General features: G+C 43.6%; 1 protein-coding gene across 6 annotated transcripts in view; it reads right to left on the bottom strand.

Moving 5' to 3' along the window:
* Positions 1–6,520: 6,520 nt before the first annotated feature.
* Positions 6,521–21,762, bottom strand: part of KLC1 (kinesin light chain 1) — a 70,941-nt gene continuing 55,699 nt past the window's right edge. For 4 of the 6 annotated variants that reach the window (XM_044271704.1, XM_044271706.1, XM_044271705.1 and 1 more), the window contains exons 14-16: positions 16,826–16,956; positions 11,599–11,665; positions 6,521–8,926 (exon numbers count right to left, since the gene is read on the bottom strand). In XM_044271704.1, coding sequence (XP_044127639.1) covers positions 8,861–8,926; positions 11,599–11,665; positions 16,826–16,956 — 264 coding nt within the window. In that variant the 3' untranslated portion in view covers positions 6,521–8,860. Of the gene's footprint in view, positions 8,927–11,598; positions 11,666–16,821; positions 16,957–21,762 lie in introns of those variants that run through there. The other 2 variants (XM_044271708.1, XM_044271709.1) reach the window with 2 other exon arrangements.

Below are 21,762 nucleotides of genomic sequence, written 5' to 3'. Positions count from 1 at the left end.
ATTTGCATATAGTTTAAAACATTTGCCTTCAGCTGCCAAGTGCACATGTAACAGGTCAGACAGTGTCATAGGTACAAAACTGCTGACAGATGCCCTGTAACATTTCAGGATTTATGGTCATGACCTCCTCGCTGCCGCACTTTACCTTATGTAATAAATATACAGCAAAAAGCAGCCAAATTGTGTCTTTTTTTTTTTTATTGTTTAACAATTATCTAGGTTCCTGAAAATCTAAAAATATTTTGTATATAAATCTGTCTTTTAGAGGACTTTCATGGAGAAAATCTACATTTTACAGTAGCTGTGACATGGTTGTATTTAGACATGCCCCCTCCCCCGACTTGTCTGTTTTATTCTCCATGTAATAATAATTATATGGCTGTGTTTCATATAACCCTATTTTGACATTCCTCTGTTATTCCTAATAGAAGTTTATGTTTGAATTACCAGCAGTCTGCAATAAAAACAATCCAGGCGTTACCAGTTGGGGGTGTGCAGAAAGGTCACTGGCTTCAATGAGACTATAATCCTCATCATAGAAGATGACTTCTAACTTGACAAGATTATCCCATGAATCATTTTTATTTAAAAAAAAAAGCTGCGTAATAACCATCCAAAAGTAATTTACAGTGTTTCTAGTATAAAAAAATATATACTTTACAACATTTTTGCTTCCATGTGTCCACCTTGCTGCTGCTGAAGGAACAGAATCCATCTCCTTCCCCCTCTGGCAGCTGACATGCTCCCCTGCAGTAGGACACTTCTCAGACTTACCGCCATGCTACTGCAGAGTCTTTGCTCCTTTCTTGAGGAAGCAAGATGGCAAGCGGTTTCCATTAGCTGTCCTGACGTGAATAGGAGATCACTATGTAGAGAACCGGCTGTGGAGGGCACGACTGAGCATGTGTGGACGCTGGCATTCCTATACACCTAGAACACTAGGTGGAGCCATACTATATTTCAAAACTGTTCACAGATATTTTTATTTAAATGACAATCTATACACCATGAATATATTTAAACCCCTTGGAAGTATTTGCCAGCTTAAAATCACCTACATCATGTGCGGTTTAACAGTTCTGATCCGACCAGGGCCTCGAAAACATGCACTGAGAAACGAAGAACAGCGCTCATTTGCCTGAAACATAAAAATGCTGGATTGTCGGCAGCACACGTCCTGGTGTCAACAGGGGATAAACAATCACGTTAATGATCATTCATCCCCTTACAGGGCAATGATTGCCTCACGTAACAAGCACCGATCGGCATCCTGCTGTTATCGATTGGCGCTGGTTACTAGGTAGACTAAAAGGGCCCCTATGCTATAAAAGAGTGGTCACCAAATTGTGGTGCAACTACCAGCGTGGATGTTATCAGGGCATGCTGGGTGTTGTAGTGTTGCAAAAGCTGGAGAGCCACAGGTTGGAGGCCACGGCTATTAGAAAGGTGCAGGGCAAACCAGTTCAGTGGTATCAGCTTATAATGACTGCTTGATAGCCTGGCCTAGGCTTAGTGACATCAAACCTCTATGATTAATGAATATTGGCATTGGGAGGTGTAATATGTAACAAGGATCATGCAGCCAGCGGCCGTAACAATGCTGGATTAACCTTTTACATCTGATCTCTTAGGCCTCCTTCACATATATCCGGCTCAGTTTCCTTCTGGCATGGCGGAGGGAAACTGAAGGTAGAACCAATCCCATTGTTCTCTATAGGATCGGCCCGGCGCTATCTGTCCAGCTGCATTCTTCTGCCTGGTGCATCAGACCCCCTACACACCCCAAAAAAAAAACTGTCCAGACCCAACTGATTATGTATATTCTCCCAGCCTCAGAATGCCACTGCCCTCTAGAGTTAGACAGGGGTAGTACAGTCTCAGCAAATACATTTTAATCATAGTACAGGGTGAATCAAAAGTCTCAGGACACCCTTTTTTTTTTTTTTCAGAAAAAAAGGGAAAATGAAATGTCTGAATACCCCAGTAGGTAATAGGTGAGGGGGGCCTATCTTTTCAGCTATGTCCGGAACACAGTCACCATATTGGATCAATGGCAAATTTTTCCAATAGGAAGGGGGTCATGCAGCATATCAGAGAAGACCAGACTTTTTCTCAGAAATCGATTGCCACAATCAGATTTGTAATATCTCAAGTGTTATCAACACGGAAAGTTTAAAAAGTTCTGTGTTCCGCGCCAGGGACAACACATTGAACACCTCAAATAGCTGTGCATCACAGGGAACGTTCCCAATTGCTGATGCAACTTTCTGTGTTGATAACTTTTGAACCACAAGAGATATTGCAAATCTGGTTTGAGTCAAACTGCAATTTTTGCATTGGTCCTAAGGACCGAATACGTATGCATTTTTGCACCGTATTATGGCTGCAAATTCAGGCCCAACTGTGGACTTGATAACTAACCGCACAGGGATAACAGATATTCGGGTACTTTCACACTAGCGTTTTTGTTTTCCGGTATTGAGTTCCGTCACAGGGTCTCAACACTGGAAAAAAAAAAAACGGATCAGTTTTATCCTAATGCATTCTGAATGGAGAGCAATCTGTTCAGGATGCATCAGTTCGAAATCCCGGCGAAAATACCACAGCATGCTGCAGTCTTCTCTCCGGCCAAAAATCCTGAACACTTGCCGGATCCGGCATTAACCCCTTCTACCCCAGGCCATTTTTTGCAAATCTGACATGTGTCACTTTACGTGGTAATAGCTTTGGAACACTTACTTATCCAAGCCATTCTGAGAATGTTTTCTGGTGACACATTGTACTTCATGATAGTCATAAATTTGAGTCAATATATTTCACCTTTATTTATGAAAAATTCCCAAATTTTCGAATTTCTATTTCTCTACTTTTATAATAGATAGTGATACCTCATATAATAGTAATTACTTTACATTCCCCATATGTCTACTTCATGTTCGGATCATTTTGAAAATGACATTTTATTTTTTGGGGATGTTACAAGGCTTAGAAGTTTGAAAGCAAATCTTGACATTTTTCGGAAAAATTTCCAAAACCCACTTTTTTTAAGGACCAGTTCAGGTCTGAAGTCACTTTGTGGGGCTTACGTAATAGAAACCACCCAATTTTCACTTTGTCAGTTTTACATTTTAATCCATTTTTTCCAGTAGCAAAGCAAGGGTTAACAGCCAAACAAAACTCAATATTTATTACCCTGATTCTGCGGTTTACATAAACACCCCACAAGTGGTCGTAAACTGCTGTATGGCAACACGGCAGGGCGCAGAAGGAAAGGAGCGCCATACGGTTTTTGGAAGGCAGATTTTGCTGGACTGGTTTATTTACACCATGTCCCATTTGAAGCATCCTGATGCACCCCTAGAGTAGAAACTCAAAAAAGTGACCACATTTTGGAAACTATGGGATAAGGTGCCAGTTTTATTGGTATTATTTTGAGGTACATATGATTTTTAATTGCTCTATATTACGTTTTTTGTGAGGCAAGGTAACCCAAAAAAATGTATGCTTTGGCACAGTTTTTATTATTAACAACATTCATCTGACAGGTTAAGTCATGTGCTATTTTTACAGAGCAGGTTATTACGGACGCAATTATATCAAATATGTACTTTCTATGATGTTTGTTTCAGTTTTACATAAAGCATTTTTGAAAACAAAAATTAGGTTTCTCCATTTTCTGAATGCCCTATTTTTTTTTTTTTGCCGATCGTCTTGTGCAGGGGCTTATGCAGGAAGAGTTGAAGTTTTTATTGGTACCATTTTTGGGTACATATGATTTTTTGATCATTCATTATTGCACTTTATAGGGCAAGGTGACCAAAAAAAAATTGGTTGTTTTAGCACAGTTTTTATTTATTTATTTTTACCTGAGGGATTAGGTCATGTGACTTTTTATAGAGCAGATCGTTTCCCAACGTGGCAATACCCAATATGTCTACTTTTTCTTATTTATTTAAGTTTTACAGAATAATAGCATTTTTGAAACCAAAATAATGATATTTTAGTGTATCCACAGTCTGAGAGCCATGGCTTTTGTATTTTTTGACCAATTGTCTTAGGTAAGCTCTCATTTTTTGCAGGATGAGGTGACAGTTTGATTGGTACTATTTTGGGGGGGGGTATAGGCCTTTTTGATCGCTTGGTGTTGCAATTTTTGTGATGTAAGGTGACAAAAAATGGCTTTTTTACACCAGTTAAAAAATTTTTTTTTTTTTACAGTGTTCATCTGAGGGGTTAGCTCATGTGATATTTTTATAGAGCTTGTTGTTACGGACGTGGTGATACCCAATATGTATATATTTTTTTATGCATTTCACTTTTGTACAATACTAGCAAAAAATACATTTTAGTGTCTCCATGTTCTGAGAGCTATTTTTTTTTTTTTTTTGGGGGCGAGGTGACTGTTTTATTGATACCATTTTGTGGGATATACATCTTTTCGATCGCTTGGTGTTGCACTTTTTGTGATGTAAGGTGACAATTTTTTTTTTTTTTCACCGTTTATTTTTATGGTGTTTATCGGACAGGGTGGATGGATCATGTGATATTTACAGAGCCAGTCATTATGGACGCGGCGATACCTAATATGGGTGTATTGTTTTTTATTATAAAATAAGGGGAAAGGCGCGTTTGTTTTCTTTATTTTATTACTTTATTGATTTTATTAACTTTTTTTTCCCTTTTCTCTTTTTACTTTATTTCTGATGTTCACTTTTGAGGATCTGATCCCCTCTGCAATGCATCTGTATTGTAATGCATTGCCTGTTCGCGTACTACAGTGAGTAGTACACAAACAGGTTGCCTAGGAGACCGGGCCTGAGGCTGGATCTCCTGGACACCCGTAGAAAGCAGGTCCCGATGCTGTGCACGGCATTGGGCTGCTTTTTGACACATCGAGTCCCCGCCACAGCAGCGTGGGGACTCTATGCGCTCCCTCACTCGACACGCACCCCTTCTATGTCGCAGTCAGCGCGGACCGTGGCATAGAAGGGCTTAATCCGCCGGCATCGACTTTTACAGGATACAGCAGGGGCCCGGCTACCAGGGACTGCCGGGCCTCTGCAGTGATCGCGCGCGCACCGCTCCAGTGCCCGCCCGATCACAATGACGTACTATTAAGTCAAATTGCGGGAATGCAGTGGCTTCCATGACGTAATAGTACATCATGTGTCGGGAAGGGGTTAATTTCCATTGAAATGCATTAATACCGGATCCGGCTCCAAGTGTTCCAGCAAAACGGATCCGGTTTTGCGGTCTGCGCAGACCTTTAAAAATGAGAAAACAATAAATACCGGATCTGTTTTTCCGGAGGACAACTGGAGAGACGGATCCGGTATTGCAATGCATTTGTGAGACGCATCCGGATCAGTCTCACAAATGCATCCATTTGCCGGCTACGGAACTGCCTGCCGGAATTCTCTGCCGCAAGTGTGAAAGTAGCCTTTCAGGCCTACTATTGGAAAGCTGTACAAGCATTACAAAAAGGTTTCTATGCAATAAGACCACCTCAGCCATACTGTAGGCTGGAAGTCCAAGCGCTCTATCCAGCCTCATGTACACGACCATATGTTCATCATTGCATGCACACTGTCCCTTTAACAGTTTATTATATTGTTGACTTTTAAAGGGAATTTCTGGGAGTACAATACTGATGATGTATCCCCAGGATAGGTTACCAATATCTGATCATGAGGGTCCAACTCCCAGCATCCCAGCCCATTAAAGCAGTTTGAAGGGCCCCAAGCGCTCTGGTGTTCCATCCTCTTCCAAGGCCAGTGATGTCACGCCCATCAGTCAAGTGGCCTAGGTTGCTGCTCAGTCCCCTTCAAGTGAATGAGTTGCAATACCAAGCACAGCCACTATACAATTCACGGCGCTGTGAGGAGGCGGCTCACCAGAGCGCCACAGCTAATCGGCAGGGGTGCCAGGAGTCTGACCCACACCAATCACATATCGATGACCTACTCTGAGGACAGGCCATCAATATTGGACTCCTGGAAAACCATTTTAAAGCAGAAGTCTTATTTTTATGACACGCAATATAAAATATTTTCCAAAACGGGTTTCTGAGTAGCAATTTATTTCAGTATTGAGGTCTTCCATCTCTTCTGTGAATAATCCATAAGAACAAGAAACCGTTTCAGTTTAGAGATGAACTTTCATTTGATAACCGTGCTGGGCCCCCTGCATGGCGACCAGCGCAGACAAAAAATGGAGCCGCTGCCCCTAGCAGCCAATCAGATTGCAGTTTTCGTTTTTTCCGGGCAGATTTGAAAATTAAAAAAAGGCTGCAGCTCTATTCTACGCCTACATATACATATATATATACATATACATATACATATATATATATATATATATACATATACACATATATATATATATATATATATATATATATATATATATATATATATATATATATATATTATTAATATTATATCTCATATTGAATTCGTATTCCAGAGCAGCGCTAAATTCTGGCCAAGCGACATCACCGCGCCCGAGGAATACCATGGTATCAATGGAAGGTAACAGATTTATTAGAACATATTGATGGTGGTCCATGGTTCATCAAGTAAAGACGTGTGCAGTCCCTGTCCGGGCAATGTAAACAGTTATTTACAATATAAAGTATTCACTCCCCGCCCCAAAGTGGTCTTTCTTGTAACTTAAAAGGGTTAAACGTAACCGATAACATCTATCACCCATGATGATAAATTTACGAAAGCTGGGGGCTTGGCGACCTCCACAAATCACCAGAATGCAGAGGTCACGGGTCCCTGGGTAAATGGAGCAGGAGTGTGCATGTGCGACCACCTCTCCGTTCACTCCTACAGGACTGATGGACACAGGCAAATACTGTACTCAGCCGTCCTCAAGATAGTGAATGAAGCCGTGGTCACGCATTCATGCCACCGTTCTCTTCACACAGGGGACACCCATTCTCGCAATCCATTGGGGTCATAGTGGTTGGACCCCAGCGATCATACAGTTATCACCTTATCCTGTGGAGAAGTGATAAATATTGTTCATGAGCCGCCCCTTAAAGGGGTTGTTCATCTTCGAGGGCCTTTTGGGTAGACCCCCAACCACCACCTCGTGGCCAGACCTGTAGAGGGGAGAATACTTACACGCTCCTCACCAATGGGTTCTGCCCGCGATTATCAACATCCAGTTTGGCGCCATTGCAGCAATGACTTGCCCCCTTGTGTCACGTGACCCATTGATGCGACACAATGGGAGAAGGTCACTACTGCAGCAGCGGCAAACTGGATGTTTATACGCTGGGAGCCAGAACCCATCAGCGGGGATCATGTAAGTATGCTTTTCCCCTCTATAGGTCTGGCCACTGGGGGGGGGGTCTGCTCGAAAGGTCCTCCAAAGATGAACAACCCCTTTAAAAGGGGTTGTCCAGGCTTTTGGAATTTCCTCCAGCAGCATGTTGTACCCCTATGAAATAAAATCATACTCAAGTGATGCTCTGTTTGGTGAAGGTCCTATCCCGGCCTGTAAACTTACGTGCGCTGCTGCAGCCAATGATTGGCCTCAGCAGTGACATGTCCTCAAGGGGCACATCGCAGCAGGGTCGCGTGCTGCTTGGGAACATGTCACCACTGAGGCCAGTGACCGGCTACAGCAGTGCACGTGATCCGGTCCAGAAGATTACATACTGGGAGATTACTGAACCGAGTATCAAAGAGCAGGAGAGTATGATTTTTTGCAATAGGCACAACTAGCTGCTGGTGACAGGGCATGTTCACACAGAAGATTTTGACGCCGTCAAAACCTGCCACATATTCCGTGGTTTTATAACTTTAAATGCACATCTGCTCGCAGTTTAGCCCCATTTAATGCTGTTAAACCACGAGCGGCCACCCGATGTGGCTTCCAGCAGCGTCCTTCCGGACACCATGCCAAGAAGGAATATGTCCCTTCCCTGTGCAGTCGCAACTTTAAAAAGCACCCGTCAGCATGATCAATCCACTTCAACCAGTTGATGATGCCGATTAGAACTATACCTTTGTTATGTCTGTAGGTAAGACCGTTGCGGAGATATCTGCGTGTTTAGTCATATGCAAATAGACTGGTTTCAGCACCAAGAGGCCGGCCAGAGCCCTTGGAGCACTACGTTTGTAACATCCCTCTGATCTGGACACTCCTCTCTCCCCCTTGATTGACGGGGCTAGACAAGCCAGGGGAGCAGGGGAGGAATGTCCAGATCAGAGGGATGTTACAAAAGCAGTGCTCCAAGGGCTCGGGCCGCCCCCTCGCTGCTCAACCAGCTCATCTGCATGTTACTAAAACACCGATATCTCAGTATCTCAGCAACGGTTCTACCTACAGACATAACAAAGGTATCGTTCTAATCAGCATCGTCAACCCTACCAGGCAGCATGCTAACAGTTGATCATGATGACAGATTCTCTTTAAAACCACTGGCCACCGTTCAGCGGCAAATTCTGATGTGTGAACAGACCCTTTAAACGCTTTCCCCAACCCCATGAACACGACCAAAAGCCAACAGGTCTTCAGCCTATCGTGTGGCTGCTGTAACAGTGACCCACTTCTGCGTTTTCGCATTTTATATATTATATTTCTACAGACAACAGTGCAAGCAGCAAATTATATATATACACATCATACACACCTATAAATAAGAGGTTCCGTTTAAAAAGGAAAAAAAATAAAAATAAAACACCTAAAAATTATACTAATTTAAAAATCTATTTTTTGTCCTTTTAAAAAAAAAAAAGTAACATCAATCCATTATCAGACGGGAATAAGCTTCTCGTACAGGGAGGGGGGGGGAAGCTTAGTCTCAGTGCGTTCTTCGTGGTGGCTAGCCCCCATGCTCAGCTCAATGAGCCAGGTCAGTGTGACTAGCGCTCAAACCTCGGACTTCTGTCAGACAATTATTTCGTTCCTGTGAAAAGAAGCAAGGAAGGGGAAAAATATAAATATATCGTTAGCAATGGTACCACAGAACGTACAGAGAATGTAGTGTCCCCTCCCAAAAGAATAGCAGATTTCACCAGACGCCCACAGACCCCACTGATGTACAATGGGGTCTGTCGGGTTCCATTATTTGGATGCATTCACTACTGAATACAGCCTCTGACACAGATGTGAACTGCATCTTGGAAAACTGACAACCAACGTGGCCACCATTCTAGCGCCAAATGGTTGTCATTAAGCTTTCTCATGTTCACACACTGCAGATATAGTAACCTTCACCAAAAATACATAAAAAAAGAATTGTAGGAGACCTAAAAAATTGCTTTCTTCCCCAAACAGTGCCACTCTTGTCCACTGGTGGCGTGTGGTACTGCAGTTCAGCTTCATTCATTCACGGATGAGCTGCAATAACAGTTGTAGCCTATGGTTTAATGGGCACACAGCAGTCTAGATGTGCCAGGCTCGAATACAAGTAGGGCACATCAGATAAAACTTAGGGGACAATTAAAAGAGTTTGAAGGATACAAAAAAAAAAAAAAAAAAAAAAAAGGTTGCCTTCTTCCTGAAACTGCGCCACACCTATCCACAGGACGTTTGAGGTATTGCAGCTCACCTACATGAATGTGAATAGAGCCAAGTTGCAATACCACTTCTGAAAACAGGAGTAGGACCACTTTGGGAAAAAAGAAAAAAAGGCACCCATTTATTTTTTTTGTTATAATCCTGGACAACCCCTTTAAGATGAAAATTGACAACAACTCAAGAAACATCTCCTCAAGGTGGACGCCGTAGTCCCAAGCATGGAACGGTCTTCTCCCGTACATGGCAGTGGTATAGACTCCTTAAAGGGGTTGTCCAGCTTTATGCAAGTTTATTTATTGTCCGAAAAGTGATTAAACTTTCTTATAGGCTGTATATTGTTATGTATTACTATTTTCAAGATCTCTTCTTGATGTCAGTGAATGGAAAGATTTCTCTTTACATCCAGAAGTTAAAAACTAGATGGTTACACTGTAACAAAGTGCAGCTCAGGACTATGTCGGGACCAGCGTCCGGATTTTCAACATGAATATGGTTTCCATTCACTGATGGCAAAGAGGTAGCGTGGAGCTTTGCGCTCGGGTGCTCCCATATAGAGTGACCCCACCGCTGACCTTTTGACATGTCTCTATGACTTAGGAGATTTTTTTCTATTATGGAGGGGGGAGGGTCACTTTAAAAACTTTACTTTTACATGTGATGCCCATTATTTTTATTTATTTTTTAACTCCAAGATGAGTCATTCCAAACCAAAGTGGACAACCCCTTCTTAATAAGCGGATCCCAGCATGACCTGCTGCCCGGTCCCACAGCAATCAGCTGTAATCTTTACTAATAAGTGTTCAATTCCCCTGCAGCGCCACCACAGGAAATATCAAGCATTACATAGTGTCCATTGAAATCAATGGCCTGCGGATGTAACATTTGGACATGTTGAGTCCTCCAGAGCAAGATTGACTACAAAGAGCCTCTCTCTACTCTAATAGAGGAGGGTCTTGAATGGGAAATCCCACCACCACCTTTAGTATTTGATAATGTGCTTCTAAATCAGACAGTTTCAAGACCAAGATCATCTCCAACATACGCTGATGAATATTCAACACATTAAAGGGGTTTTCTGGCACTTTAGTATTGATGGCCTATCCTCAGGATCGGTCATAACTATCAAATCGGTGGGGGTCTAACAAGCGTTCCCCCCCAACAATCAGCAGTTTGAAGGGGCTGTGATGCTGTGCAGGTGGACATGAATGGGACAAAGCACAGTGGCTACAAAATGTATGGCACTCACTGTGCTTGGTAAAACAATGACATGGCCACCAAGTATTCCCTGAGTGCTGTTGATTGTGGGGGTCCTAGTTGGTAGGCCCCCACTGATCTAATATTATTTAAAGCGCTTGTCTATGTGTTTTATTTTCAATTCCCCAAGAAGCATGTCACTGTTGGGTAATGTGCCGCTTGGGGACATGTCACTGCTGAGGCCCAGTTACTGGCTGCAAGGGTGTACATGACCCTGTCCGTGCAGGAAGTTTAAATGCAGGAACTGGAGGCGCAGTGAAGACCATCCGGGGACCACGGATCAGGAACGAGTAGCTGGGAGCAGGTATTTATATTCCCTTTCACAAATTCGATGGGTGGAGGTGAATAAAAAATAAAGTGGACAATCCCTTTAAGCCCTGATTAACCCCTTTAAGGTGTATGTGAATAATATGTATGGACTACTGTCCAGTGTCATTGGGGGAGATGTATCAAACTAGTGCAGCAGAAAAAGTGGAGCGGTTGCCACATCTCAATTTTGATGCATCCCCCCCATCGTCATTATAATGATCAGAAGGGGGCAGTAAAGAGCGGGTTAGTCAGTTATTAGGTTAGTACATAGCGGTGGACGGGGGTAGCACATAAGCACAATGAAGTCTACATTTAGTTCTTTTAATGCTAGGATAACTTCGCACCAATCACTGTCCATTACGGACGTTCTTCACGAGCAAAAGCACAGAACACGGCACAACGTCTAGGTAATTCTAGGCGGCATTCACACTGGCACACTACAAGTACACACATCAGCGCTACACCATGAGGTAAGAACATGACTGGGCGTCTTACTTGCATGTGGTCCTCAGCAGCTTTGCCGCCCGTGTTAAGAACATTCAGAGAACTGGCACGCTTCATGCTGCAACCAGGAAAGTGGACATGCAAGGACAAACCAATGAGAATCACTGGAGGTCGAGACACAGTAATACAAGACATAAGCCCCTTCCTACGATGGCAAACAATCCTGCTCAACGCTGGTGCAGATATCGGAGAACATCTATAGATGTATCTTCTGCCTCCTTCCATAGCTTTTATGATAAAATAGGTGAACAATGAGAACGTAACTTCTCGACCTCTTAGAGTCAGTAGTGTTGGGGAACAAGATGTACATCTGAATGGAATGAATACTTACAAGGATGGGCCTTTTCATCCATCGGAGAGCTACTTAATTGCCCCAAACCTTAACAGCTATGAACAACATTGGGGGCTTTTTCTGAATTGGTCTTAAGTATATAAAAAAAAAAAAAAAAGAATTCAGCAGTTTTTGTTCTACAGGGTTAAGTTTCAATGTATCTGCAAAAATTTATGCTTTTAGTATCACACTGAACCATCAGGTTGCTGCACTGAAGGCTGGATATACAGCCCTTATCTCTGAACTCTTGACCGCTCATAAACAGTCATTTAAGCCATTGTTTCTTAACTCCAGTCCTCGCAGCCCCCCCAAGCATGTAACGTTTTCAGGATTTCCTTAGTATTGAGCAGGTGATATAGTTATCGTCAATGCATCGGTACTTACCTCGGGTATTAATTTTTGTGGGATTTTCTCAAATCATGAACAGCAAAGGGGCCCTGAGGTCTGGAGTGGAGAAACACTGATTTAAGCCATAGTCTTATCAGTTTGACAAGAATTTAGCTATAATGAGTGTTTATGAGCTGTCAGGATTAAGAGGTTTACAACGAGCCATGAGAGTGGAAACCTGACGGTTCGGTGTGAGACTGAAAGCAAGATAGATTGAAACTTAAAGGGGTTGGACATTTTCCTATATTGATGACCTATCCTAAGGATAGGTTATCCATATCAGATCAGCAGGGATGCCGGAAGTCAGACCCCCACCAATTAGCTGTTTGAAGAGAACACTACATGCTCTTTACTGTTCATTCATTTCTATGGACGTTCCGAAAATGGCCAAACAATGAGCGGCTACCTTTCCACCCACTTCTAGTATGACTGTCGGCGATAGCCGACCCAGCCCTCGTCTATTTACGGAACTACCATAGATATGAATAGAGGGCGACCACACATGTGCGGCTGCTCTGCGCTCACTTCACAGCTCCTGTAATGACATTGGCGGCATATCCTAACGATATGCCACCGATTTCTCAGATGAGACAACCTCTAAGATTTCTGATTTCCAGTGCAGTTTCTACAGAGAATGGAGAAAATCAGCTAGGCCACCGACATTTATCACCTATCTAGAGGATAAGTGGTAAATGTATGCTCACCAACACTGGGACCCCCCCATCAATCAATAGAACGGGGGTCCCCGAGCCCCTTGTGTGAATGGAGCAGCAGTGTGCATGTGTGACCACCTCTCCATTCACGTCAATTGACAGTCGGAGATAGAGCACTGTAGTCGGCAGATCCATGGCCTGTGAAAGGAGAGGTGGTTAAACATACGCTACCACCACTACATTTACACATGGGACTTCGGGACTCCTACTCAAGTGATCATGGGGGCCCCAGCAGTCAGCCAAAGATGATGAAGTTATCCCCTATCCCAGGGGTCGGCAACCTCCGGCACTCCAGCTGTTGTAAAACTACAACTCCCAGCATGCACACTGGCTCTGCTCTTATAAGAACTCTCATAGAAATGAATGGAGCATGCTGGGAATTGTAGTTTCACAACAGCTGGAGTGCCGAAGGTTGCTGATCCCTGCCCTATCCTGTGAACAGATTATGAATGTGGACCAACCTCTTTGAAGTGGATGTACAGTTTTGTGGTTCTGACTAAAAGCGGTGCACAGGTTTTGTGATACAGTGCACCAAATCCCCTGCTCCCTATGTGATATAAAAATGCAATTCTGGATGCCTGCAGCCACCACTAGGGGGAGCTGATAGAATAGGGGATTTTTCCACCAGGAAACTCAATGATAAACCAGGTACAATGCATTGTATGGCAAGTGCAACTGAATGTAATGATACCTTAGCGATATGTTGCTTCATTCTAAAGAAAACCGAATTTTAACCCATATGCAAATAAGCAGTTAAGTGCACAGAGGGCGGTCCCAAGACACCGTGCATCCTTGCCGCTTCTGCTCCTCTCCCAGCCCTTTCCACTTCTTGATCAGCAGGGCCAGGTTTTTGCATAGTCATCTCACCTGGCCACGTCTATCAAGAAGGAGGGGCTGACGGAGGAAGGAGGAGCAAGGATGCAGAGTGGCTTGGGCCTGTCCTTGGTCCACTGAACGGCTCATTTTCCTATGGATTAAAAGGACTTTTTCTCCAGAAGAAGCAAAGGTTTGCCAAGTAGAATTCCATTCAGATGACCCAGTCCTACAAGGTATTGTGGCTGGTTTGTCAGTGGATTTCCAGGCGACAAAAACACCTTTGTATGCAATAAGCTCCCCCTAGTGGTGACTGCAGCCAGCCTGAATGTCATCATTCATTTATCTGGATGTGTGAAGGAAAGTAGGAGATTTGGAGCTATGCATCAGAAAAAAAAGAGCTCCAGCACCTATAGAGAAACAATATGAAGATAATTTTGGACTTCTTTAGAAAAAAAGCTATGTATCATAAAAGCATCATATTTTAGCTTGCTACATTTTAAAATTCTATGAACATTTTGAGACCAGGACACCCAGTTTCTGGCAATTATTTGGTTAGGATGAAGCAGTAAGCAAGAGAAGACAGAACAGACATATAAGTCACATAAACAGTCTGCATTAGTAGGACCATGCGGCTCAAGAGCTGAAATCAACGCTGGTTAAGAACAAACCCATTAGGTGGTTAAATATGAAGAACAATCACAGGGGCATCGGCTGATCAGAAGCAGATTTCATTTACATTTTACCCACGAAACATGATAAAGTAAAAATAAAGTAAAATAATGAACCAAGGTTAAAATTGAGTCAATTTATTCAGTAATATGCTTTACAAACGTTCCACAAGAGGCGTCACATGATCTCGTTAGGACAAATAGAACTTTTTAAAAAAAATTAGAACAATTATAAAAATAAATACAGTATTAAAAAACATTTTTTAAATGAGTGAGTTTCCAGTGTAAATTATGTGAAAAGTTAAATGGCATGTGTGACCATCACTCCGTCCACTGCTATGGGGCTGGTGATCGGTTATATCTGCCAGTCCTTTAGAAGTGACTGGAGCGGTGGTCATCATCACTCCACTCACACAGGGCAATCAGGGAAGCACGTCATCATGATCGGTGGGGGTCCGTAGGCTTGAAGCATGTCATGATCGGTGGGGGTTCAAGCCTACGGACCCCCACCGATCATACATTTATCACGAAACCTGTGCATAGGTGATAAATGTTGTTCAGGGGTTAACCCCTTACATTCATGTTTGCCCACAGCAACCATCCATCATTTTTAACACAAAGTTGCTCTAAGGCCTCATGCACACGACCGTTGTGTGTTTTGTGGTCCGCAAATTGCGGATCCGCAAAAGGCCTCATGCACACGATCGTTGTTTTGGTCCGCATCAGAGACGCAGTTTTTGCGGCTTGGATGCGGACCCATTCACTTCACAGACGCCATCCGTGTTTTGCGGATAGGCAAAACACACAACGGTCGTGTGCATGAGGCCTTAGAGGGGAACTAGGACGGTCGGGTTTTAGATTGGATTCAGGCTTCACTGTGAAGTGCTCTCTGCATTTTGCTGCTTTACGACCCCTCCCCTCTGCTCTGAGTGACTGCTGTCACATCCAACCAGAAGGTCAGTTCACTAAGAACAGTGAAGCTCAGTGTCCTGTGCACTTGCAGGAGCAGAACAAAACTTCATATTCACACTACTCCTGATAACAAAAGGTATGTTTGTGCTGCTCTCCACAGCCCCTACCCAGATGCTGTCAGCAGTTTAGCATGGTCAAAACTGTGGCCAGACACTTCTTATTGCACAGTAACAAAATATAGTTTTGTGGGAAAAGATTTGGTGTAACTTGTATTTCATACATTTAAATCACTGCTCGTTCTGGGCTTAGGAGTCCAGTGGGCAGTCCCATCGGTGACTGACAGCCCAGTATGTGTACATGAAGAGATGCCTGTCAGCCATCAGTCAATGAGTAGGGCTGCCGACTTGACGCCTAAGCACAGAAAGAGCAGAGATTACAAGTTATACTGAATATTTTCCCACAAAGCTATACATAAATCTGCTCAGCTCCTCCTGCTCTATAACCTGCTTCCTGCAGATATGACTTCATGTACATCAGGGATGGCCAACCTGAGGCTCTCCAGCTGTTGCAAAACTACAAACTCCCAGCATGCCCAGACTGCCTATAGCAGGGCATGGTGGAAGTTGTCGTTTTACAACAGCTGGAGAGCCGCAGGTTTGGCCATGCCTGATGTACATCGCGACTGGTTCCCTTTAAAGGGGTATTCAGGTTGAAGTGATCCCCTATCAACCATACCGCTGGGACCCCCACCAATCACGAGAGTCGGCGGCCTGTCGCACATGTGTGGGAGTTCCAGAGACAGCCAAGTACAGCCCTCACCCATCTCCGAAATTCCCATAGAAATGTGTTGAATGGAGCGACAGGGAGCAGGGGGTACGAGGTCCCTGTTCTCGCGATCGGGGGTTGTACCAGCGGCAGGACCCCCACTGATCTAATAGTTAACCCCTATCCTGTAGATATTAGATAAACTAAACGGAATACCCCTTTAACTTGTTACCCTGTGGCAGAGCCCCATTCGTTACAATACACATATAAAATTTCCTGAAACAAGTAATTTTTTTATGAATACAGAAATATAAAAAAATATATAAATCCATGATCTCCATTTACAAGTTTTTGACCTACAGGCCCCATCCTAAAAAGAGGGAACACATTCTAGACTAGGAACGGCTCTTCCACGGCTGCAATTATACCAAAAATAAATTCTATGGATGAAGACCTTGTCACAATTCTACGTGATCCCTGAGAAGTAATAAAAACCAGCGCATTTTACAACTCGCGTCATAGAGGAAACCCGCACATCACACTTGGTGCATTCCTTCTCTATCCACCTAAGTGCTAAGGGTTACAAGCTTGGGAATACAGCAGCTCAGCTAGGTTTGGATAATTACCCAGGATTCTTTGGTTCACCATCTCGTGAGCTGCCTCCTTTCAGCTTCCTGACCAGCTTCTCGCTGCTGCGTCGTATGGAAGCTCGGAGTTTGCTAAAGGAACCGCTGCGTTTTAAAGATCCAGTGCCGTCCTAGAACAGAAGGTTAAAAGACATGAAAAGCCAAATCAATAATTCAGGTGCCGGTTGCAAACTGATCAGAAGGCGGCAAATTACGACTCAAGATACAGATGCAGCAGAGCTGAATTGGCCAGCGTGTGTCATCACTGAGATAACTTATTGAGTTAAGGGTCCATTCACACATCCGTAGTGCAATGCGGATCCGCAATACACCTGGCCGGCACCCCCATATAAATGCCTATTCATGTCCGAAATTGCGGTGGGGGCTCTCCGGAAATGCGGACAGCACATAGTGTGCTCTCCGCATCCATTCTGTCCCCATAGAGAATGAATGGGTCCGCACCCGTCCCGCAATTTGCGGAACAGATGCGGACCTATTATTACGGATGTGTGAATGTAGCCTTAAGGGGAAGTCTCGTGATGGTAGTCCTTTGGGAAATATAAACTTCCTGGGGGAACCCAACAGAGACCCAGAGCAGAGCGACACTAAGTAAGACCAGATTCCATGCTAATGGACCATGCTCAACCATGTACTACATTTATCTAAATGGCTGTCATAATGGGTGGTCATAGCCTACCCAGCGGCCCAGGAGCCGGACCATAATGTTACTGGAGGATTTTCTACATGAGACAGCCCCTTTAATGGGGTATTCTCATAATAGAGTGAAAGCGATATTCTATGATCTGCCATCACTTCAGCGAGGGTCTGACCTCTGGGACCCTCACCAATCTTGATAATGAGCTGATTCAGAGCTGCACCCTCCCTTTTTCTTTCCATGCACAGCAGCACGTTGGCCACCCACCAGGCAGGGGAACGCCAGTGTGAAAGAGGACAGCTGCAGCTCCCTGCAGAGCGGGCAGCACTGCTATGCAGGAGAAAACAGTAAAGCGGTCACTGTACTAAATCAGCACAGCGGCCCCTTCATTCTTCGGATTAGTGGGGGCTCCCAAAAGTCAGACCCTCAGAGTCATAAGGTGATGGCATATCCTTATAATATGCCATCATATTAAAAGGTGATGCTGCAGGTTTAAGCCAGTGTTTCCCAACCAGTGTGCCTCCAGCTGTTGCAAAACTACAACTCCCAGCATGACCGCACAGCCAAAGGCTGTCCGGGCATGCTGGGAGTTGTAGTTTTGCAACAGCTGGAGGCACACTGGTTGGGAAACACTGGTTTAAGCTGTAGCAATATGGATGCCAAAATTGACAAACTCAGCTCGGCAACATGATATAGCCATAATAATGCATCACAGACATATGAAGCAGATGTGTCGATTGCAGAAGGGGGTTATTTACTATGGTCTTTCATCTCTCCGCATGCATAACTGTATAAGGCCCCATGCTCACGTCCGTATGTATTTTGGGGACCGCAAGATACAGATACCGTCCATGTTGCATCCGCATTTTTTGCAGACCCATTTTTTGCAGACCCACGGTCCAGATTTTCATTTTGTGGACATATTCTATCTTTTTTTCAGAATGAACATACGGGCGCAGAAAGCGCATGGATGATTTGCGTGTTTTCCGCATCCATATTCGTTCCGCAAAAAAATAACGAACATGTCCTATACTTGTCCAACTTTTATCTTTTTTCAGAATGCACATGGACCATTCGTGTGCTTTACACATCCGTATGTCTGTTCTGCAAAAAGATAGAACATGTCCCCAAAATGCGGACCACAGACCCATTGAAGTCAGTAGGTCAGCAAAAAAAGAAATAAAAAGAAATGCAGGCGGCACACAGACTGCATCCGGATTTTGCGGACCACAAAAAACTGATAATGTGTGTGAAGACTTATGTTTATATCACTGCTTTTCAAGTCAACAGTAGAAATACGTTTCATCTAAGGGTATGTTCACACAGCGGAACATTGGAAATTTGGCGTGGATTCAGTGCCAAAAATCTGCCGGCGGCCATGGAGAACATGCCTCCCATTGTTCTCAATGATGTCAGGCTGCCATTCATGTGGCCGTGGATCAGGGCCACGACCCCACCGAGAAAGGACATGTGCTTTTGTGGTGCTCCTGCTGCTGTAAACCGAGGCGGATTCTCCATGGCCGTGTGAATATATCCTAATAGTCTGAAAATGTACCACATTCATATACATTATCCTATGTGAAAAACATTTTAAGCACAAGTGTAAAGCGCAGGACATTATGCCTACATCCTCCAGTCCGATGCCTGCCTCCATGTTCCTGTCTTTACTTGTAAAGATGAAACCTGCATTATGGTTGGAGGCCAAGGCCAACACCAACGTGTACGTGTCATAACACCTTCATTCACGGATTGGTGGAGGCTCCATGAAATCCATCAATGTCTTCTGATTTTCTCCACTGTAGCAGATTTTTCTCATTTCAGAGCCATAACCTCAGAAGATTATGCTACTGTGTGCCTGCTGCCAAGCAGTTTCCCTTTCCTTTATCTGATCTAACCACAGAGCCACAAACAAGGGGTTAGTTATCGAGCATTAGAAAAGCATGACCTCTCTCTTCCAGAACCAGTTACACGCCTTTTCCATGGTTGTGTGTAGTGTTGAGCAAACTTCACACACAACTACTGTTGAGCAAACTTGTGGTTTCAAGTTCGGCGTACAAGGTTCGGGTTATCTAAGAAATCCATTATGGATTCTGCTATCATAGACCATAAGCTGTGGTCTGTGGTAGCGGAATCCATAACTGAATTGTTAGATAACTCGAACCTTGTATGCCGAACTTGAAACCACAAGTTCGCTCAACAGTAGTTGTGTGTGGTACTGCAGCTCAGTTCCATTAAAGGGTAGGCCAAAAATATTTCCTAAGAGGTCACACACAATTACTGCCATCATGTGTCCTATGGGCATGGAGGCCATGTCTCTACAATGTTAGAAGTTGGAAGGCCTTCTACTGAAGGGTATATTATAAAGGACATGTCTAGACCCATGTGTCACAACCATCCAATTAGGGTATTCTGCCACCAATGTAGGTAAGAGAAGTCTCTGATGGAGTACAATCAATGGAAGATAGTGAACTCGCTATAATCATAGCCCTAGCGATACCAGTTGCATGTAGAATCCCAGTGAGGAATATGCAATGGATATGCCTTTAGGTAATTTATTGAATGTACCCAGAGAAATTATGACAGAGGTCAATGGACAATCCTCTCTCCAGCTCTAATACATGTCTAACAGGAAAAGACTGCAGAACATAGAATATGAGCTCAGAGTTGGAGTTACAAGATGAAAGACACATGAAATTACAACCATAGATAACTTCATAAACCAAATCTTCTAATGGCCACTATGTAAGCGCAAAGTGCACTAAAGTATTGCGGTTAACAGATATAACACGGAATACAATTAATTTAAATTCTAAATGAGAGTCATTAGCTAGACATCACATAGGGCTTTTAGGAGACATTTTTATAATGCTGCAATATCACATACAACCCATGGACAAGTATGGCTCTGTTTCTGGAAGATACCTACCATGGTTTTCTAATCCCGAATAATTGGGGTATTGCAGAAATTTACTATTGATGGCCTACCTTGGGGATAGGCCAACAATATCTAATCTGTGGGGGTTCGACGTCTCACATCCCCACGATCAGCTGTTTTTGAGTAACTCAGCCACCAGAACTAAAGTTCTAGCACCTGAGCAGTAGACCCTGCTGATCAGATGTTGATGGAGTACCCTGAAGTATCCTGAAGATAATGTAGGCCATCAACAGTACCCCTTTTAAAGACAAAGTCATGTCTGACAGAATGGATGCTAGGGATACAATCCATGACAACCATAATCAGGTTTCTAAGCAGTATGTCCCTAGCAAGTTGTAGTAGCAACCATTCTTCGATTACTCTGGTCTTGAGCTCAAGGACGAAGTGCTGCTGAACTGGATGCAGAAACGTTCCCTGGAGGCTTCACGGGACATGAATATACCTCATCTTTCCTACGGGTGTCAGTGTAGGTGTTTACAGCAGCTTATTAAAAAAAACTCTACGGATATTTGCCTGTGTTAGTACATACGCTGCAGATAAGTAAATGCCCAGATTAGAACGTGAAGGTTCCTTAAGGAACGTTAGCAGGAAAGAAAACCAAGCATACAAGAAGACACAGACAGAGGCCAGGTGGAGAGAGTTTATTAGAAGTTAGAAAGACTTATACACAAATCACCATACACTTTTAGGATTAGTAGAAGAAGCACAACTGCCATAAAGTCACACTAAAGCCTGAAAGATCCAGTTAAAACTCAACGCTGGAGATCCATCAAGCCAACATTCAACGGTAACCACACAATGGGTCTCCGCGTCCAGTTCCAAGCACTTGCAGAACATGCTTTGTAATTCTACAGCGTACAGCTTGTCTGTATAGAGGTCCGGCTCATGCTGTTAACAGACCTCGAGAATATTAGTTACCATCCGTGACAGAGCGGCTAGCCGAGAAGTGCTTTCCTAGTGACTTAATACATTATAATAACACATGGCTTCATGGTTACAATTCTCCATAGCTAGATTACTGTGTGGACAAAGCTACAGGTATACAGTGTTAAGAGAGGAAAAAAAAAAGTATTCTCAGCTCCGGTGGTGAAAATGGTCAATTTACAAATGAATTGTGTATGACAGCGTGGACGGGAATCCTACAGAAGAAGATGTGCTAGGACACTGTGGTCAGTACTGGAGAGAGAGGTTAAAGCTTGACGATGGAGCACGTCCGTCATGCAGGAGACAGAATTAGAATCACACAAGGCATCTACGCCTGTGGAAAGGAAATAGAAACAGAAGAAGAAAACGTCTCCGTGAAAAAATGGCTGGAGGTTACAATCACAGTTTCCCCCTCTTTTTCAC

This window comes from Bufo gargarizans, chromosome 11 (assembly GCF_014858855.1).
Source record: "Bufo gargarizans isolate SCDJY-AF-19 chromosome 11, ASM1485885v1, whole genome shotgun sequence".
NCBI classification, from domain to species: domain Eukaryota; kingdom Metazoa; phylum Chordata; class Amphibia; order Anura; family Bufonidae; genus Bufo; species Bufo gargarizans.
The sequence above is the reverse complement of the archived record's forward strand: the minus strand, read 5'-3'. Positions and strand labels throughout refer to the sequence as shown.